This window comes from Sander lucioperca, chromosome 21, assembly GCF_008315115.2.
Source record: "Sander lucioperca isolate FBNREF2018 chromosome 21, SLUC_FBN_1.2, whole genome shotgun sequence".
Taxonomy (NCBI): Eukaryota; Metazoa; Chordata; class Actinopteri; order Perciformes; family Percidae; genus Sander; species Sander lucioperca.
Window position 1 is genome coordinate 17,657,336 of NC_050193.1, and position 17,020 is coordinate 17,674,355.

At 41.4% G+C, this 17,020-nt stretch overlaps 1 protein-coding gene and 1 long non-coding RNA gene across 30 annotated transcripts in view; one reads left to right on the forward strand and one right to left on the reverse strand.

Moving 5' to 3' along the window:
• The window catches only part of nfixb (nuclear factor I/Xb), a 171,751-nt gene that overhangs the window by 25,179 nt on the left and 129,552 nt on the right, over nt 1-17,020 (reverse strand). For 16 of the 29 annotated variants that reach the window (XM_031318695.2, XM_031318697.2, XM_031318698.2 and 13 more), the window contains 6 exons: nt 9,601-9,666; nt 7,747-7,821; nt 5,734-5,854; nt 4,870-4,905; nt 4,066-4,196; nt 194-268 (listed from right to left, as the gene is read on the reverse strand). In XM_031318695.2, the coding sequence (XP_031174555.1) occupies nt 194-268; nt 4,066-4,196; nt 4,870-4,905; nt 5,734-5,854; nt 7,747-7,821; nt 9,601-9,666 (504 nt within the window). The remainder of the gene's footprint in view (nt 1-193; nt 269-4,065; nt 4,197-4,869; nt 4,906-5,733; nt 5,855-7,746; nt 7,822-9,600; nt 9,667-17,020) is intronic. The other 13 variants (XM_035996957.1, XM_035996954.1, XM_035996963.1 and 10 more) reach the window with 3 other exon arrangements.
• On the forward strand, nt 265-2,898 carry LOC116063812. Its single transcript, XR_004108382.2, has 2 exons — nt 265-949; nt 2,783-2,898. It is a non-coding gene; the product is annotated as an uncharacterized LOC116063812 (long non-coding RNA).

Genomic DNA, 17,020 nt, shown 5'->3' on the forward strand with positions numbered 1-17,020 from the left:
ACCCAGAGAACAAGACACAAGAGAAGAGAAGGAGAGAGAAAGGACGAATGGAAGATGCAGACCAGCTCACAGGAAGTGCAAACAGACTTGGAAAAGAACAGACAAAAAGAGATGTATACAATTGAATGGTGGTGTGAGCTGAAGTAGAGCATGTATACATGTACACAGTATAATGTTTAATGTTTGTTCTAACCATGGTAAGGAAACTGCACTCCATCGCTCTCATGCTTAATCTTCCTCTCCTGCACACTGGCCAAATGGTGTTGCACTGAAAGGCCAAACAGGGGAGAAGGGAAGAGTTAACAATGGAAGAGGGGAGGAGAGAAAAAGAAAGAGACAGGGATGGAAAGAATGAGAGAGAGAGAGAGAGAGAGAGAGAGAGAGAGAGAGAGAGAGAGAGAGAGAGAGAGAAGGGTGGTTAAATAATGGGCAACAGGGGATTTTTTTTTATGTTACAGAGTGCAGCAAGTGTCCATAAAATAGTTACATCATTACTGCCTGGGGTATTAAAATGGCAGCATGTGAGTGGGAGTGACGTTACAAATTGGAGAATACATGAAAACATAGCGATTTAACAGAATCAAATACTAAACCCAAGAGATATACATGAAGTCTATTGTAAATACATTTGACATGGTAGCCATCATGATGGTTAAAAATGCTGTAGGCCAAAGGGTGAGTGAGTGGTGAGTGATTTAAGAAGTAAATGAGTGGTTACACAGGTGTTGCTCTGCTGAAATAGTCCGGAATACTCACTATACTCACGCAGTGTCTGGGGAATAATGCGAAAGGAACGGTTTGACATTTTTGGGAGATAAGTTACTCGCTTTCTTGCCGAGAAGTAGATAAAAAGATTTACGTTACCTTAGCACAACGATTGAAAACAGGGTAAATATGAAGCTACAGTTGGTTAGCTTAACGTTAGCTTAGCGCAAAGACTGAAAACAGGGTAAATATGAAGCTACAGTTAGTTAGCTTAACGTTAGCTTAGCGCAAAGATTGAAACCCGGGGAAACAGCTAGCCTGGCCCTGTCTGAAGGTAACAAACTCTGCCATCAGTACCTCTAAAGCTAACTAATAAACATGTTGCATCTTTTTTTATCCGTACCAAAACCACAGTGTAAAAACAACAACTCGCTGTTTCACGGCTGGTGCCATAAACCGGTTAGCTTACTTTACACAAAGACTGGAAACGGGAAAACAGCAAACATGGCTAGCATGTTACATCCTCTTTGTTTTATCCGTACAAAAACTGGAGCGTAAAAACAACATGTAGGTTAGTTGTATCCCACTGTTTCCAGTCTTTGCTAACCTAAGCTAACAGATGCTGGAGCTTTTATAGTTACCATACAGAGTGGTATCAACCTTCCCACTAACTCCTGGCAAGTAAATGTCTGTTACATATGATATGTGACGAGTAAATTGTCGTAGTTTTTTTTTAATGGCCTTACTCAGGAATATAGCTTAAGTTTAATGAACAAAATTAAAACCACAAAAGGGATAGACAATTGTTCAAACAAAAGTCTATTTAGCTAGCTATCTAGCTTAGAGTTATCTGTGTTATATCTACAGTATGTGGCTTTGACAGTCTCAGACATCACACACACACCCACGCACACACAATCCGGATCTCAATGAATGTTAGCGCTGACGCAATAAGAACTAACTGAACAAAATACACCCATCTCTGCCACTCTTTTGACATTGACAACGCAGGCAACAAACACTAGGATGAAAAAAGATAAATGCACTCAGTTTGGGGTCTGATTAAAGGGCCAGTTCAGCGAAAACAAAACTAGACATATTTTGCAGATAGCTTCAGTTATTTACAGAGGTTTTCTGAAATATCTTTCCATGAGACATTTGCCTCCACCCCATCACAACAGAGTTGTGGTGCTTGTGTAAAAAACTTATATAGGAAAAAACTAGACAGCAACCTGTCATTTGAGAAGCAATGTCCAGGCCACTCGGGATAACCCGCAGACCTCACTAGCACAGACTTTACAGGTCTTTTTTTGGTTTGAAAATAGTCCCCACTGAAAATTATTATCAGAAACTGGGACATCGAGACTCTGTCTAGAAACAAGTGGGCTTAAAATGTCATGTTCTGCTACAAAAGATATCATTCACTTCCATTGTACTGGGGTGGTGGTAGAAGTTTAAGCGGTTTCTTCTCTGCAAATAAAAACCAAACCTATCTTCATGTTCACTGGGATGAAAATATAGTTTTGGGTAAACTTGCCCTTTATGTTCCTGCTGCATGTGAGAAAGGATGCTATAACCTAGCCGTGGCATAATGACGGTCCTACCTACAAACTCTGCTCGCTGGGGGTGGGGGTACAATGTTGTGAGTAGAAGTTGTGAATGGAGGGGGGGGGGGGGGGGGGGGGGGGGGAAAGAAAGTGTGGGATGATGAGGGGGTCGAGTGGTGGAGAGACAGGTCAGCACAGTACAGAGGCAAAGGGACGTGGAGGAGGTAGAAGGAGAAGCTGTGGCTTCTGGTCCACATCAGTTAGTGTGAAAATAGTTGAAAACAGATTTTCCTAATCAGCTTGTTACTACAAGCGATGATAATAATTAATAGCTAAGGATGTTTTTTTTCTGAACTTTAACTGTTGGCCTTTAACTGTCTATTTACCAGAATATTTAAAAGGAATAGTTCAAGATTTTGGAAAATACATCTATTTGCTTTATTGCAGAGAGTTAGATGAGAAGATTGGTACCACTCTCATGTCTGTACAGTAAATATGGAGCTAACATCAGGCATCAAGGCTGGAAACAGGGGGAAACATGCTAGCTTGGCTCTGTGCAAAGGTAACAAAATTTGCCTAACGACACCTGTAAAACTCACTAATTTGACATGTTATATCTTGTTTGTTCAATCTGTACAAAAAACTAGGGCTGCAACTAACGATTATTTTCATAGTCGATTAATCTGTCGATTATTTTCTCGATTAATCGATTAGTTGTTTGATCTATAAAAATGTCAAAACATGGTGAAAAATGTGGATCAGTGTTTCCCAAAGCCTAAGAGGACATCCTCAAATGTCTTGCTTTGTCCAAAACTCAAAAATATTCAGTTTACTGTCACAAAGGAGAGAAGAAACTAGAAGATATTCACATTTAACAAGCTGGAATCAGAAAAATCTTATTTCTTTTTATAAAAAAATGACTCAAACGATTAATCGATTATCAAAATAGTTGGTGATTAATTTAATAGTTGACAACTCGATTCATCGTTGCACCTCTACAAAAAACAAAGACTCCAGAAGTTACTGCACCGGGCGGCCGAAACCACAACGTACCGCTTTACCCTTTTGTATGGATTAAACAACATATAACATGCTAATTATTGAGCTTTACAGGTGCAGATTTTGTTACCTTTGGACAGAGCCAGGCTAGCTGTTTGCCCCCATTTCCTGTCTTTATGCTAAGCTAAGCTAACCGGCTGCTGGCTGTAGCTTCATATTCACTGCACAGACAGAGAATGGTTTCAATTTGGGCTGGAACTAACGATTATTTTCATAGTCGATTAATCTGTTGATTATTTTCTCGTTGTTTGGTCTATAAAATGTCAGAAAATGGTTACAAATGTGGATCAGTGTTTCCCAAAAGTCCAAGATGACGTCCTCAAATGTCTTGTTTTGTCCACAACTCAAAGATATTCAGTTTACTGTCACACAGGAGAGAAGAAACTAGCAATTACTCACATTTAAGAAGCTGGAATCAAAGAATTTTTACTTTTGTCTTAAAAAATTACTCAAACCAACTAATCGATTATCAAAATAGTTGGCGATTAATTTAAGAGTTGACAACTAATCGATTAATCTTTGCAGCTCTAATTTCCATCTTCTCATCTAACACCCGACCAGAAAGCGAATAAGGATATTTCAGAGAGAAATAAATATGTCTTTAGGAGATTTAAAACTCAGTGTAAAGGTAGTGTAAGCCTGTTCTGCAAAAATGTTCTGATTGTGTCTTGAGTTGATGTGGACCTGAGCCCAGCTCCAGGAAAGGTGTGTGGAATGCGTGCAGAATGTGATGGCGAGGTTGTGGCGGGACTACCTGCATCCACGTCATTAGGCCAACCGCTGGACTGGGAGCTGCTGCCCGCCGCTGGGGAACGGCCCGAGTAGAAGACATCGTCCACCGGGCTCTCCATCTCACTGTCGTCAATGGACTTGCGCTTGTTGGAGCTGAGAGAAAAAGAAGAGAGGAGGCGGTTTGTTTCATTCTTGCAGACGGTGGACAGAAAGGAGTTTTATTGTTGAGATGAATCGCATTGTTTATTTCCATTTTTCTTAAAACTTGCATGTCAGCCTGGTTTCTAACTGAAACCAACAGGCACTACTAATGGGGCTCTAATGATTGCACGCATATCATTTGTGGGACATTTGAGGACAATAAATGGGTGCCTATTTTCCCTGTAGTCAGGCATGTGTCTGCATTAATTCACGAGTTAGGTTTCCCTTCAATGTTTTGTTTTCATATTATGCTTTAGCCAAATGGGACAGAGCAACACAACAGGGAGACAGCGAGACAAACATGAGGCCAGAATTTATGCAACATGCTGAATCCATACTGGCCCGAAGCGGCCTCACACTAGAAGCTGGAGCACAGAAAGTGTGCATGATGATGCTGGGAACTCATTTGTGTGTGCGTTTGCAGATTCTTATGGGATCATACATCTGTTACCAATAAAAATTAAGGAAGGTTGTGAACGTACAGCGTTTCCCTGCTGATCCAAAAGGTTTTAAATATGTGTGCGCTCATGTGCATATCTGTGTGACAGCATGCGTGTGCGAGTGTGATGCAGGGGTCTGTGTTACATTTGTATCAAGGGAGATATTCTGTAATGAGTGTAACTACCTCCGTGGGAGACTTGCATAAAGCTCCATTTCAGTCCTGCAGCGTAAGACGAGCGAGAGAGAGGGACGACAACAGAGGGAGCCGGGGAAATAACGGAGACAAAGGACACAGAACACAGACAGAGTGACGGACGGATCGGTGGGGAAAATGAGAGGGAATGAGAAAGATTAGCAGAGAAGGAGGAAATAAGGGGAGAGAACGACCACAATCAAAAAGCAGAGCAAGCTGAGCATAAAGAACTCAGCAGTGTTAAGAGGTTATAGGATTAAATGGAGAATATTAGTACAGAAAAAACAGGTACATTTTATTTGTTTTGGATGTATGTGTGCATGCAGTGGTGGAAGAAGTATTCCGATCCTTTACTTAAAAGTAAAAGTACTAATAACACACTGTAAAAAATACTCTGTTACAAGTAAAAGTCCTGCATTAAAAATATTACTTGCATAAAAGTATATAAGTATCATCACGAAAATGTACTTAAAGTGTTAAAAGTAAAAGTACATATATTTCAGAAACTGGAAACGATCAAAACAGTTCAGTTAATCAACTAAGTGTTTAATGGTCTAATCATTTCAGATGTACTAGTATATATATATATATATATATTATTGGGTCGTTTTTTTTTTTTAAAACATATTTTATAAACTTACATGTGTTTGTTTGCAAACATCTTAATTTGTAAAGTATCTACTAACTAAAACTGTCAGATGAATGTAGTGGAGTAAAAAGTACAATATTTCTCTCTGAAATGTAGCGGAGTAGAAGTAGAAGGTGGCATGAAAAGAAAAGACTCAAGTAAAGTACAAGTACCTCAAATTTGTACTTAGTAACATTCCACCACTTTGTGCATGTATGTGTACGTACCTGGTGGAGGGGGTGGAGGTGATGGAGCGCCGTCCCAGGGTCACCTGGTTGATGTTATAGTAGCCGGGGCTGTCCAGGTCAGCCAGGGAGAAGTTGGGGCCGGTCGCTGTAGCAACCGGGGCTAAGGAACACGAACACACACACACACACACACACACACACACACACACACACACACACACACACACACACACACACCACGCAGAAGAATATCAGAAAATGTGCAATTGCATAATAAGATAAGAAGCCTTTAATTGTCATTATATTACAATGAAAATAACAACATTGCGAATGCCCCTCCCAGCGCTGCTTACAAGAAACTATATTGCACACATCCGTATAAAACAAAACAACATTCATTCAACAACCAACATTCATCAGAAAACAAGAGCAGGTGGGCAGTGATAATAACAAACGTATTGCACAGATTAGTAAAATGAATGTAAGAACAAGCTCTACATAAGTATGAATTTATTTTCTCAAAGGATGAGGCTGGTGTTCTTTTTATTATTTATTCATTTTAGCCAAGCTGGCACCATTGCAATGACGGTCTGTCAGTCACCATTTTGGTCCAGACTGAACTATCACCCAAGTGGATGGATTGTCATAAAAAAAAAAAAATAAAAAAAAAAAGAATTTGTAGACACATTCATGCCCCACTCAGGATGAATCATAACAACTCTGGTGATCCATTGGCTTTTATTTGCCGACACCAGCCTGCTCCTGATGATGAATGATAAATCAGACGGAAAACTTGAGAGTAAGTAACCTTAAAATATCAGTGGGTAATAAGGGTTGGCAATATGGCAAAAATATATCATGATAGTTTTTTTTTTTTGTTTTTTTTTAGGCAGAATCATGATCAACAATATTATCACGATTCTTCTTCCATGTTGGTTTTTAAGACTATTTTGCGAATTATTGAACAGTACAACCAAACGGTTGTCCCCCTCAAGCTTCAGGAGAAAAAAAATAGTCCAACAAGGTAATAAAACACCACAATAACTTCTCAAATGTAATACTTTAAAGCAGTGTGTCTCAAATGGGGGTACTCATAAGTTGTTTTAGTTGTGAGTTGTTTTAAAAAAAATGTTAATTTAAAAAATATCAGTCATTCACAATTATTAAAATAATTCAACTATAATAATTGAATGAATTTAGTAATGGATTCTAAATATTTGAAACAGCATTTAAGTGTTTTTCAGTTACAAGGTTGTTGTCTTTTCTACCCAAAATGTTTTGCACTGTTTTTTTATAATGGGGGTAAATTAAGTTAAGTTTGAGAACCATTGCTTTAAAAGGTTCTGTATTCAACATTAAGAACCTTAATGTAGCAGCAAACTAATATTTAATATCAAATATAATCTGAGCTTCTCTGCTCTTCGGTCTGGCCGCACGTGCACATGCACGTGCACATGTGCGTTCATATCGCACACCGTTAGTGGATCTCCTGACATTTCTCTACACGTTCTGACTTCCCCAGCCTGCCTGTGGCACTCAGCCCCAGGCCGCAAGATGTCTATCATTAAAAACTGGTCAAAAATGTATATATGTTCCATTTAAAAAACAAAAAAGAATCAGTAGTGTCCTGGCCACTGCAGTTTTTAGCAAATGTTTCTCAAACAGGAATAAACAGTACATTTGTTGGGAACTATTTTCAGCTGCGGATTAAAACACATTTGGTGTTCTAGGGAATATTTCCAGCAGCAGAATGTGGGATTGAGACTAAATGAACTAGAGTGACATCCAGTGTGGCTCATTGATGGACTTTTAAATGGTTTTGGACAACAATAGAACTCTACAGCACAGAGGAATAAGATATATCAGGCTTTGGACACAGACAATACTTATTATGTTATTAGGGTCAATTAGAACATTATACAATAACACCAGCCTTATGATTACATACTACAGTATATATTATAAGGAAGTGACTATATGAAGTGTACAAGGAGTGACAGGAAGAGTGTGTCTACGCAGAGATTGACAGGGGAAATTATAGCTGTGACTCACTCTGCGAAACGCGGACCAGCTCGGCTACGTTCCACACCCCTGAAGTCACAAAGCAGTCCTGGAAACTCAAGTGGCCTGGGTAAAAGACAGAGAGGAAGAGGAGTGTGTGAGAATGCACTGCAGGGTAGATGCATGTACCTAACCTGCAGAAAATAACATGTGCACACAGATACACACATATGTCATCATAAGACACACAGATCAGTATCCAGAGGGAGCTGAAAAACACATGTATGGAAAAGCATGACACACTGCCGGTGTCATGCAGTGGGACCATGTGTTTTCTATAAGATACAACAGGCTGTCGGGTTAGACATGTTCATTATTTTTGAAACTGTAACATAAACCATAAAAAGGAACATTTTGGGTGTTAATTTCACATATTTGGCCATCAACTCTATCAGAGCTGTCTAACGTTCAGACAGCTTACAAGTAAACAGTTTAGCCACATTAGCCAAACCACTTTTTTGGAGGTATCTTTTAAACCTTAATGTCTAACCATCAGCCCCTAACTTGAACATACAACATACTTAATATATATAGTAATAACATGTTTACATGCTTTAATTTTTAAAAAACACAAGCGCATGTCTCTTTAAGCCCCCTTCCTGAAAAAGCCAAGTCTGCTCTGATTGGTCAGCGTTTCCGGGTCTTCTGCATCTGCACTCTCTGCAGCCGGGGAATGACTGTAAATGCACTTTCTACCTATATATGGTATAGTTGTGACTAGGGGTGCAACTAACGATTAATCTGTTGGTTATTTTCTCAATTAATCAAAGTTTTTTGGTCTATAAAAATGTAGATTTTTTTGGCGACGTCCTCATATGTCTTGTTTTTTGTTGTTGAAAAAAATGACAGCATAGACAAAAGGGACAAAAACGTCGAAAATAACAACAAACAAAAAAAAAAGTTAATTTTCAATTTTGACCCAGAAGGACAAGTTCATGTTCGACGGGAAGACAACACAAGGGTTAAACCTATTCTGAAGACCTACAATTGTCAGTGAAAAAAATGAGCTAGCCATCAAAAGTTTCTCAAAACAAAGAATTGTCAGAAATATCCACAAATTACGTTCTCACAAGGGCAGCGGTACAAAAGCACACCTCAGTCTCAATGTTGACTTTCAAAATAATGGAGGTGCAGTGTACTGTAGGGTTCTTTCAGCATGTTTGTGCTCCTACAGGACTTTGCGTACGCTAATGTTTTGTTAGCCTCCCTGAGTAAAGTGTGTTCATCCATGCTCTATAATGTCCACATCCATAATACCTAGGTCTATGTGGTGTGTGTGTGTGTGTGTGTGTGTGTGTGTGTGTGTGTGTAAAGGACATCCTAAACTGCAGGGTTGAGTGAACTTTAAATCCACACCCTTCCTCCTTCCATTTCATCCCTCTCTCCATCAAGTCATCACTTTCAACTCCCATTCTTCCCTTCACTTTTCTCCAGTTCTCCAACTCTCTCTCTCCTTCTCCTTCGCTCCATCCCTGTCCAGGGTTAACCACAGCAGGGATGGCGCATGAGGTCAGCGCTCAGCTAGGCAGCGGCCATGTGGTTCCCATCTTCCAATAACGTCAGTGTGATTTATGAGCGGGCCGCCACAATCCCAGCACAACCCCCACGCTACAGTACCATCAGCTCTCCTTACCATAATAAACTTAGACCCAACTCTGCCGGGACACATTCGCACACAGAGAGGCCTGTATGCAGGGGTGTGCTAGTGTGCGTTTACAGTAGGTGCATGTGTGTTAGAGTCTGTTCTGTATAGTTGCGATTGCACGTACTGTAGGCACAGGTCTGTCAAACATCTTAACGCATGCATGTGTGCAAACGGGACGTGCTTGTTGCTTGAGAACTCACCATTTGGTGGGGGCTTGACGTCTGTGTCTCCTTGCTGGTTTGAGTTGTCTGATTGTCCTGATTGTTCTGTGGGAGAAAAGGGGGGAGAGAGGGAGAGAGGGAGAGAGGGAGAGAGAGAGAGAGAGAGAGAGAGAGATGTTTAGTCAGGTGGACAGATGTCTGGACACTACCGAAGGTGAGGGGGCAGGTAAGCATCAGAGGGAACTCCTGACCGGAAATGGCGACTTCTTTCATTCTTTCCAATTCCACTGAACAGAGACAGACACAGGCCTGAGATTAAAGATTCATACCGGTATTTCCACTCAGGTTGAACATCCGTTGAAAGTCATGAATCGGCTAATCAAAAGGTTAATATCGTCACTTCTGGAAGGGGAAAATCACTTACTAGAGAAAGGGTAAAAGAATTCACTTTAGAGAACAATTTTCTCTTCCTGTACTTCTCTTTCAGGGACTTCCACCCGCTCAAATGCCATGCACATTATTTTAGTTGAAGCAGTGCAGGCTGGGTAAAGCGGTAGAAGTACTCGTAAGTTGAGGGATACTTGTAAAAATTTACATTTTACAGGTTCTATGCATTGTGTGGATTGCCTCGCGTTTACCTTGACAAAACCACTTTTCTCTTTTTATTACAGATCTTTTTTTTCAGGGACTCTGACTGGCTTTAACATGCACACTAGTTTTTTTTTTTCTTTGACCATGTAAGTTAAGTGTTAAAGGTCCCAAGAAACTCAGCCTCTCCACTGCTGACTCATAAGTTGAGGGGTACTTGTGAATGGTACACCTGTGGGTCCTCTGCATTGTTTGGATTGCATCTCCTGTGTGTGTTTACCTTAGCGTCTATAGGGGCAGGCGGGCAGAGAGCCACCTGCTTCAGCTAATTTTGTTTGGCCCGCTGGCTGCCATTCTTCTTCAGATGTGTAATGCAGCCTTGAGGAGTTTTATGGTCGTATCGTATACACCATTCAGGCCAATTACCCCACAGCGCTGAAGCTTTAAGGCTGTCCTGGGCCAAGTCTCCCTAGCCAGAACGTGGCCCCCTTGCAGCAAGTACTAGGCCCCCCAATCTCAACATCCTCTAAGCCCAAATCAGCGTTCTAATCTTGGGTGGCATTAGTGACCGACGTGCCAGCAAACTGGCTGCACTATTCACCCTGTCTGTGCGTTGCCAAAACCAAGACAACATAAAGAGACAAAACAAAATCACCTCATCACTCTGGGTCCGAAAAGAAGAGGGGAAAACACACAGAGATAGTTTCTTTTTTTTCCTCGCAACTCCCTTCCCTCATTCTCAGTCCATCTTCACGTCTTTCTCCCTCAATTCCTCTCACACTCGTTCTGTCTCTGCTTCTCTTTCTCTCTCGTGCTGTCGCTCTGTGGAATCCTGGCAGCCATCTTAGCGCTTGGCAGCCATCTTAGCTTTGGCGGTACCCATGCATTCCTGCTAGCTGACGGCACACCCGCGCACACGTGCACACACACACGCGCGCACACACACACACACACACACACACACACACACACACACACACACACTCTCTCGCACACAGACCCAATGGTCTTAAAGATAAAAAGACCTACAGAGGATATGCAATGAGAATGTAGTGAGGATAAAAACTGCTGGGATGTCGTGTTGCCCGCCCTGATAGCATGTTACAGAGAGAGTATGAGTTAAATGAGACATGATCACACACACTCTCATAAAGTATAGGGAAGGACTGGAATCATTCAAAGCAAATAAGGTGATCATGTAAGATGAACCAAGAATAAATAAAGCCTGAGGCCTTGCTTATTGCGGCAGCGCTCGCCCCGACAATCCTGATCATGCATTTCACTACAAGTACAAACCGTTAAAACCTTTTAAACCTGTATGCCTCTGAAAAAGGGTGACAGTTTCCAAGCCAAAATTCAGCGCCTAGTTGTCATGACAACAGGGATGGCACACCACAGTCCCTAACGATGAGTGGTTGTTGAAGCCTGTGTGTGCATATGTGTCACTGTTTGGCCTGGCAATTAGTTGGAATGAAGATAATAATATAGCCTACTGGCAGGGGCTCAATGTGTTGTTTTATTAAGTATGTCTTGGCACCAAACAGGCCGGCGGACGCTGTGCTACAGCGAGGGTAGCTCTTCACTATATCAGTCTTTCTGCAGTTTAAGGTGTTAAATCCACTACAGTTACATTATCAGATTTTCAAACTCGGCTTTCAGAACTGTATACTTTTCTTAGCAAAATGTAAACCGATCTCTACAAGTTGTTAGGAGTAAAGACATACAGTACTTGAGAAGTTGTGTGATGAAGCTTAAAAGGTCCTATGACATGCTGCTTTTTGGATGCTTTTGTGGTGTAGTGGTCCCCTAATACTGTATCTGAAGTCTCTTTCCCGAAATTCAGCCTTGGTGCAGAATTACAGCCACTAGAGCCAGTGCCACAATGAGCTTTCCTCAGTATGTGCCATTTCTGTGTCTATAGCTTTAAATGCTATTGAGGAGGAGAGAGGGGGGGCAAGGTGGAGGGTGGGGGTGTGGCCTTGACCAACTGCCATGCTTTGCTTGTTTTCAAGCCATGATGTCTCTCTCTTTCTCATGGGTGGGCCAAATTCTCTGGGCGGGCAAAGCAGAGAAAGGGGAGGTAACCTTGCTCATTATGACGTCATAAGGAGGAGATTCCAGATTGGCCCATCTGAGCTTTCATTTTCTCAAAGGCAGAGCAGGATACCCAGGGCTCGGTTTACACCTATCACCATTTCTAGCCACAGGGGGACCATACGCAGGCTGGGGGAACTCATATTAATGTTAAATTTCATGACTGAAATTGTCATGCCATGGGACCTTTAAGGACAGTTTGTATGAAGAAAGTAGTTCCAATCTATGACATAGATGTATTGATCTTATCCCCCACTGCACACTGCCATTTAAGTAAAATGATATTTGTTGGAGACATTACATTGGAACCCAGTGTGTGACGCTGGGGGTAGCAAAAATCTATTTGAATGTGGACTAATTGCTACAGCTGTGTTGCGCACAGCGAGGTCACAGTTTTTTGACCGTGGTTACAAGGTATGGTGGTAACGTGATAAGATGGAAAGGAGAACTGGTATTTTGTTTGATTGGTTTTGGTTTTATTTCAAATAAACTGATTGACATATCCAACTATAAGTTTCAGATTTTTTTTTAAGTCACAATAGTTTGTTTGAAGCATGCCATCTACACCAGAGCCACGCTTACATTAATGAACAAAAGAACAAATGTGCGTTAACAACAATCTGCACAATATATCATTTAAAAAAAAAAAAAATCATTGCGATATCAACTGGCGCAATAAACTCATCGCGAAAGGTTGCAACATATCGCGAAAGACACTTTTTTGTTAGTTGAAAGCAAATGTCAGTAGAAAACTTTTATGTTCACTAGCAGTGTTGCCTACACAGAATAATACAGGATGTGCTTCGTGGAGACAAAAATATGTGTTAATATAGATGCTAAATGTCCCCACGCCCACACCTATAACACAGTATGTAACCGCATGAGCGTTTATAATCACGGTGGTTCAATGCTTTGTATACGTGCACGCACCAAACATGGACTTACACATGCCTCCAAAGCCCAAACATGCTCTTACACACATGCACACACACGTTTATACGGGGATGAATCACCCTTATCTCCGGCGCACAGTCGCCCCAAGGCCCCCTGCATACGCCTCACCAGAGATAACACACACACACACACACACACACACACACAGAGTTCATTTTGCTTCTTGGTCAGTATATACAGTCACTGCTGCTGATAAACCCTTGCTGTGTGTACACAAAAAGTTAACGCTGGCTATACATTTATCACACTGCAGATGCAGACAGAGGCTAATAACTCACACCCAGGCTAATGTACACACACTCAAAATCACACTTACTTAATCACTCCATTCATCATACACACACACACACACACACACACACACACACACACACACACTTGAATGTAAAATTACATACACTCGCTCAGTATGCAGGCAGCCATTGTCAACGCTAATGGACTCATTTACCGTGCGCATATTCATATATACGAGTGCACAATGCTCACACGGGCACTATTTTGTGTGTGTGCTAATTTACCAAACAGCTTAGAGTGTTTGTTTGTGCATCACAAGCACACATGAGCAAACAGGCCCTCTGTAATCTAATGTGCGCTAAGTGATGGGGATGTTTCAGACTGATGACACACTGTAAAACCCAACACCAGTCCAACACTGGAGATGAAATATAAACAGCTTTGGATGTTAAACTTGATGATGGTTGGAAGGAATGAAGTCACTCGAGCGTGTATATTTTCATAAATACGTTTTCTCATATTCAGTGTTAATGTTTTATTCTCAAAATGGAGAGGTCATTCAAATTATTATAAAAAAAAAGAAGAAAAAAAAAAAACTTTCCTTAAATCACATCACATCCTTTGTCAATAGCAGCCAGTTAGCTTAGCGCAAAGGCAGGAAACAGGGGACACTGCTAGCCTGGCTCTGTCCGAAGGTAACTAAATCCACCTACCAGCAGCTCGGAAGCTTACAGATTGTCAATGTTATATCTTGTTAATTTCATCCACACAAAAACTGAAGTGCCAAAACAACGTGGTTTGAAACATCCAGATGTTACTACTCTGTAGGCATCTGTGGCTCTGGAGATTTGTAAAAATGTGATAAATGTTGACATCAGGGTTGTCTTGAGCGTGGATACTACAAAAGTACACAAAGCCTTCATTACATACTACAAGTATGAGCGTGGAGTTTCAAAGACATGTGCATTTACCAGTCAGGGAGGGCCTAATAAAGAAAACGCTATTGAGTTGCATTATGGGAAGTGTAGGATCAAGCTTTTTTTTTTTAAGATTATTTTTTGGGTATTTTTAGGGCTTTATTTGACAGGACAGCTGAAGGCATAAAAAGGGGAGAGAGAGGGGGAATGACATGCAGCAAAGGGCTGTAGGTCGGAGTCAAACCCGTGCCCGCTGCGTCAAGGAGTAAACCTCTATATATGGGTGCCCGCTCTACCAACTGAGATATCCGGGCGCCCAGCATTTTTGGAACTCGACAAATACTAGGGACTAAAAGTAAGGATATCTAGGCTTCTGCAGCATTATATTTAACTACTACTACTTTTGTCACAAGTCCCCCAAACTTTATAGGAGCGAAATTCTTTTGCTGGAGCTCCAATTGCTATGGTGTGAATGCTTATATGGTTTAATAACTAATGGTGGCACGTAGGGCTGACAACTAACGATTACTTTCATAGTCGATTATTTTCTCGATTAATCAATCGTTGGGTCTGTAAAATGATGGTGAAAAATGTCGATCGGTCTTTTCCAAAGCCCAAGATGACGTCCTCAACGTTTACGGTCACAGAAGAGTGAAGAAATATTCACATTTAAGAAGATTAATCGATTCATTGTTGCAGCTCTAGTGGCACGTCACAGGTTTAAATCCTAGCATCTACAAGGAAACAGTGACTTCACTTATACTTCCTTACTTAAAGTGCCCTTGAGCAAAACTAGTGTGCTCAGTCTGGCAGGTACATGAAGCCTCTGAGGACCAACAGTAGATGACTGTAGCAATAAGAGAAGGCTGCTAACAAATGGGAACATGAAACAGGCTATGTAGTAGGGGTGGGGGAAAAGAAATCGAAAATGGTACGCATCGTTATTTTTTTGCCAACGATTTTTAAAATTGATTCTTTTTCCCAGAATCATTATTTATTTCCCCAATGATTCACCTAAATATTTTCCGTTTATACGGTACCGCCGACGGCGACTACATCATATTCTTTTCCAGCAAAACATAGCGGAAGCAGAAAATCCATGTTGTGTACTTCTGTACAGATGAAACAAATGTCAGTCTGACTGACTGACATGTGATGTGCATTCTTCTTAGAAATGTCTCATGGTATATTGTCTCTAGAAGTGTATTATTCAGATTTTTTTTGTTAAAAAAAAAAAAAAAAAAAAAAAAGGAAAAGAAAATCGCAATACTCAATATTATAGAATCGCACTAAATGAAAATCGCAATACAAACCTAATCGGCATCCATGTATAGTGAAAGAATCGAATCGGTACAAAAACATATGGTCCCAGCCATATTATACTATGTATAAATACATGCAATAACCCAGTATAGCCACAGCCTAAAGTCCATGACCTGTCTGAGTCCATCTCTCTGTCTCCACCTTCTGTGTGCATGTCATTTAAGGATAGCTCACCAGACGTGCTTCACTTCACAGTCAAATGATAGGGGCCTCTTCCTGCAACTGCACAAGAGCTCTGCGGACAAACCTACCACTGTACTCTCTCTCTTCATCTGTCTCGCCTCTGCCTCTCCCTTTCACTCTCTCATGCTGTAACCCCCCCACCCCCAGTATAGACTTCGGTCTATACGAGCTGTGGCGTTTTTAGGCGTCCAGGCTCAAACCCCGTCATTTCTGGTGGAGCGTGTGGGTACCAGCAGCAGCTCGGTCTCAAGGCTCTGGGTTAATATGGAAATGCAGCTGCGGTGTTGCGTTCATACGTCTCGAGATGTGACCGGGGGCAGCCCTGATTGCATTGCAGTGCACATGTATATACAGAAATACTAAATATAATGTAGCATGTTTGCGCAGCTTCATGCTGATGAAGATGGATGTGAAGCAGGCGGTGTACAGGCACTTACTGACTTATATATATATATACACACACACAAATATATGTGTTGGAGTTTACGTGTGTGCGTGTGTGTGTGTGTGTGTGTGTGTGTAGCTGCACAGTCTCACCCCCTCTCCCCACCCCCACCCCCACCCACCAGCCTCTGGATAAAGAAAACAAACAGCCTCCTCAATTGGGTTTCGCTTAAGAGGTTTATCGGTATGTTGCTTAACATTCTGACCTTTTTTTTTTTAACTTTAATGCGCTTAAAATGTTCCAAACCCTCCTAATCCCCACGGCTATCCCACACAGATGTTCACTCAGCTCTTTTATTGGACTTTATTTCAACCTCTTTTTTTTTTTTTTTTTTTTCTTCCTCTTCTCCTCCTCCTTCACCACCTCCTTCATCCTCCCCACCTCAGTTTTCGTTCGCAGATTTGTTTCCGGTTTTGGAAAACCACTCATCATCGCCTTCTGATCAGCCCCACCCCCCCAGTGCTTCAATCTTCTCCGAGCAAACCTCACCCTGGCCCAGGTTTCTAAGCCGGTGCTCCTTATTGGACAGTGCTGCCGTTTGAGGGGGAGTAGTTGATGGTACAGTACATCTGTCCCAGGAATGACCCCGGCTCACGTTGGCCGAGAGATGAACACGGTTGTGACAGGACGCCACCTTCTCCAAAAAGGTGCCCCTGATTATTTCATATGAATTTGTTTCATTAGATAATGTATAGTTGAGTGTAACAAGATAATAACAGGG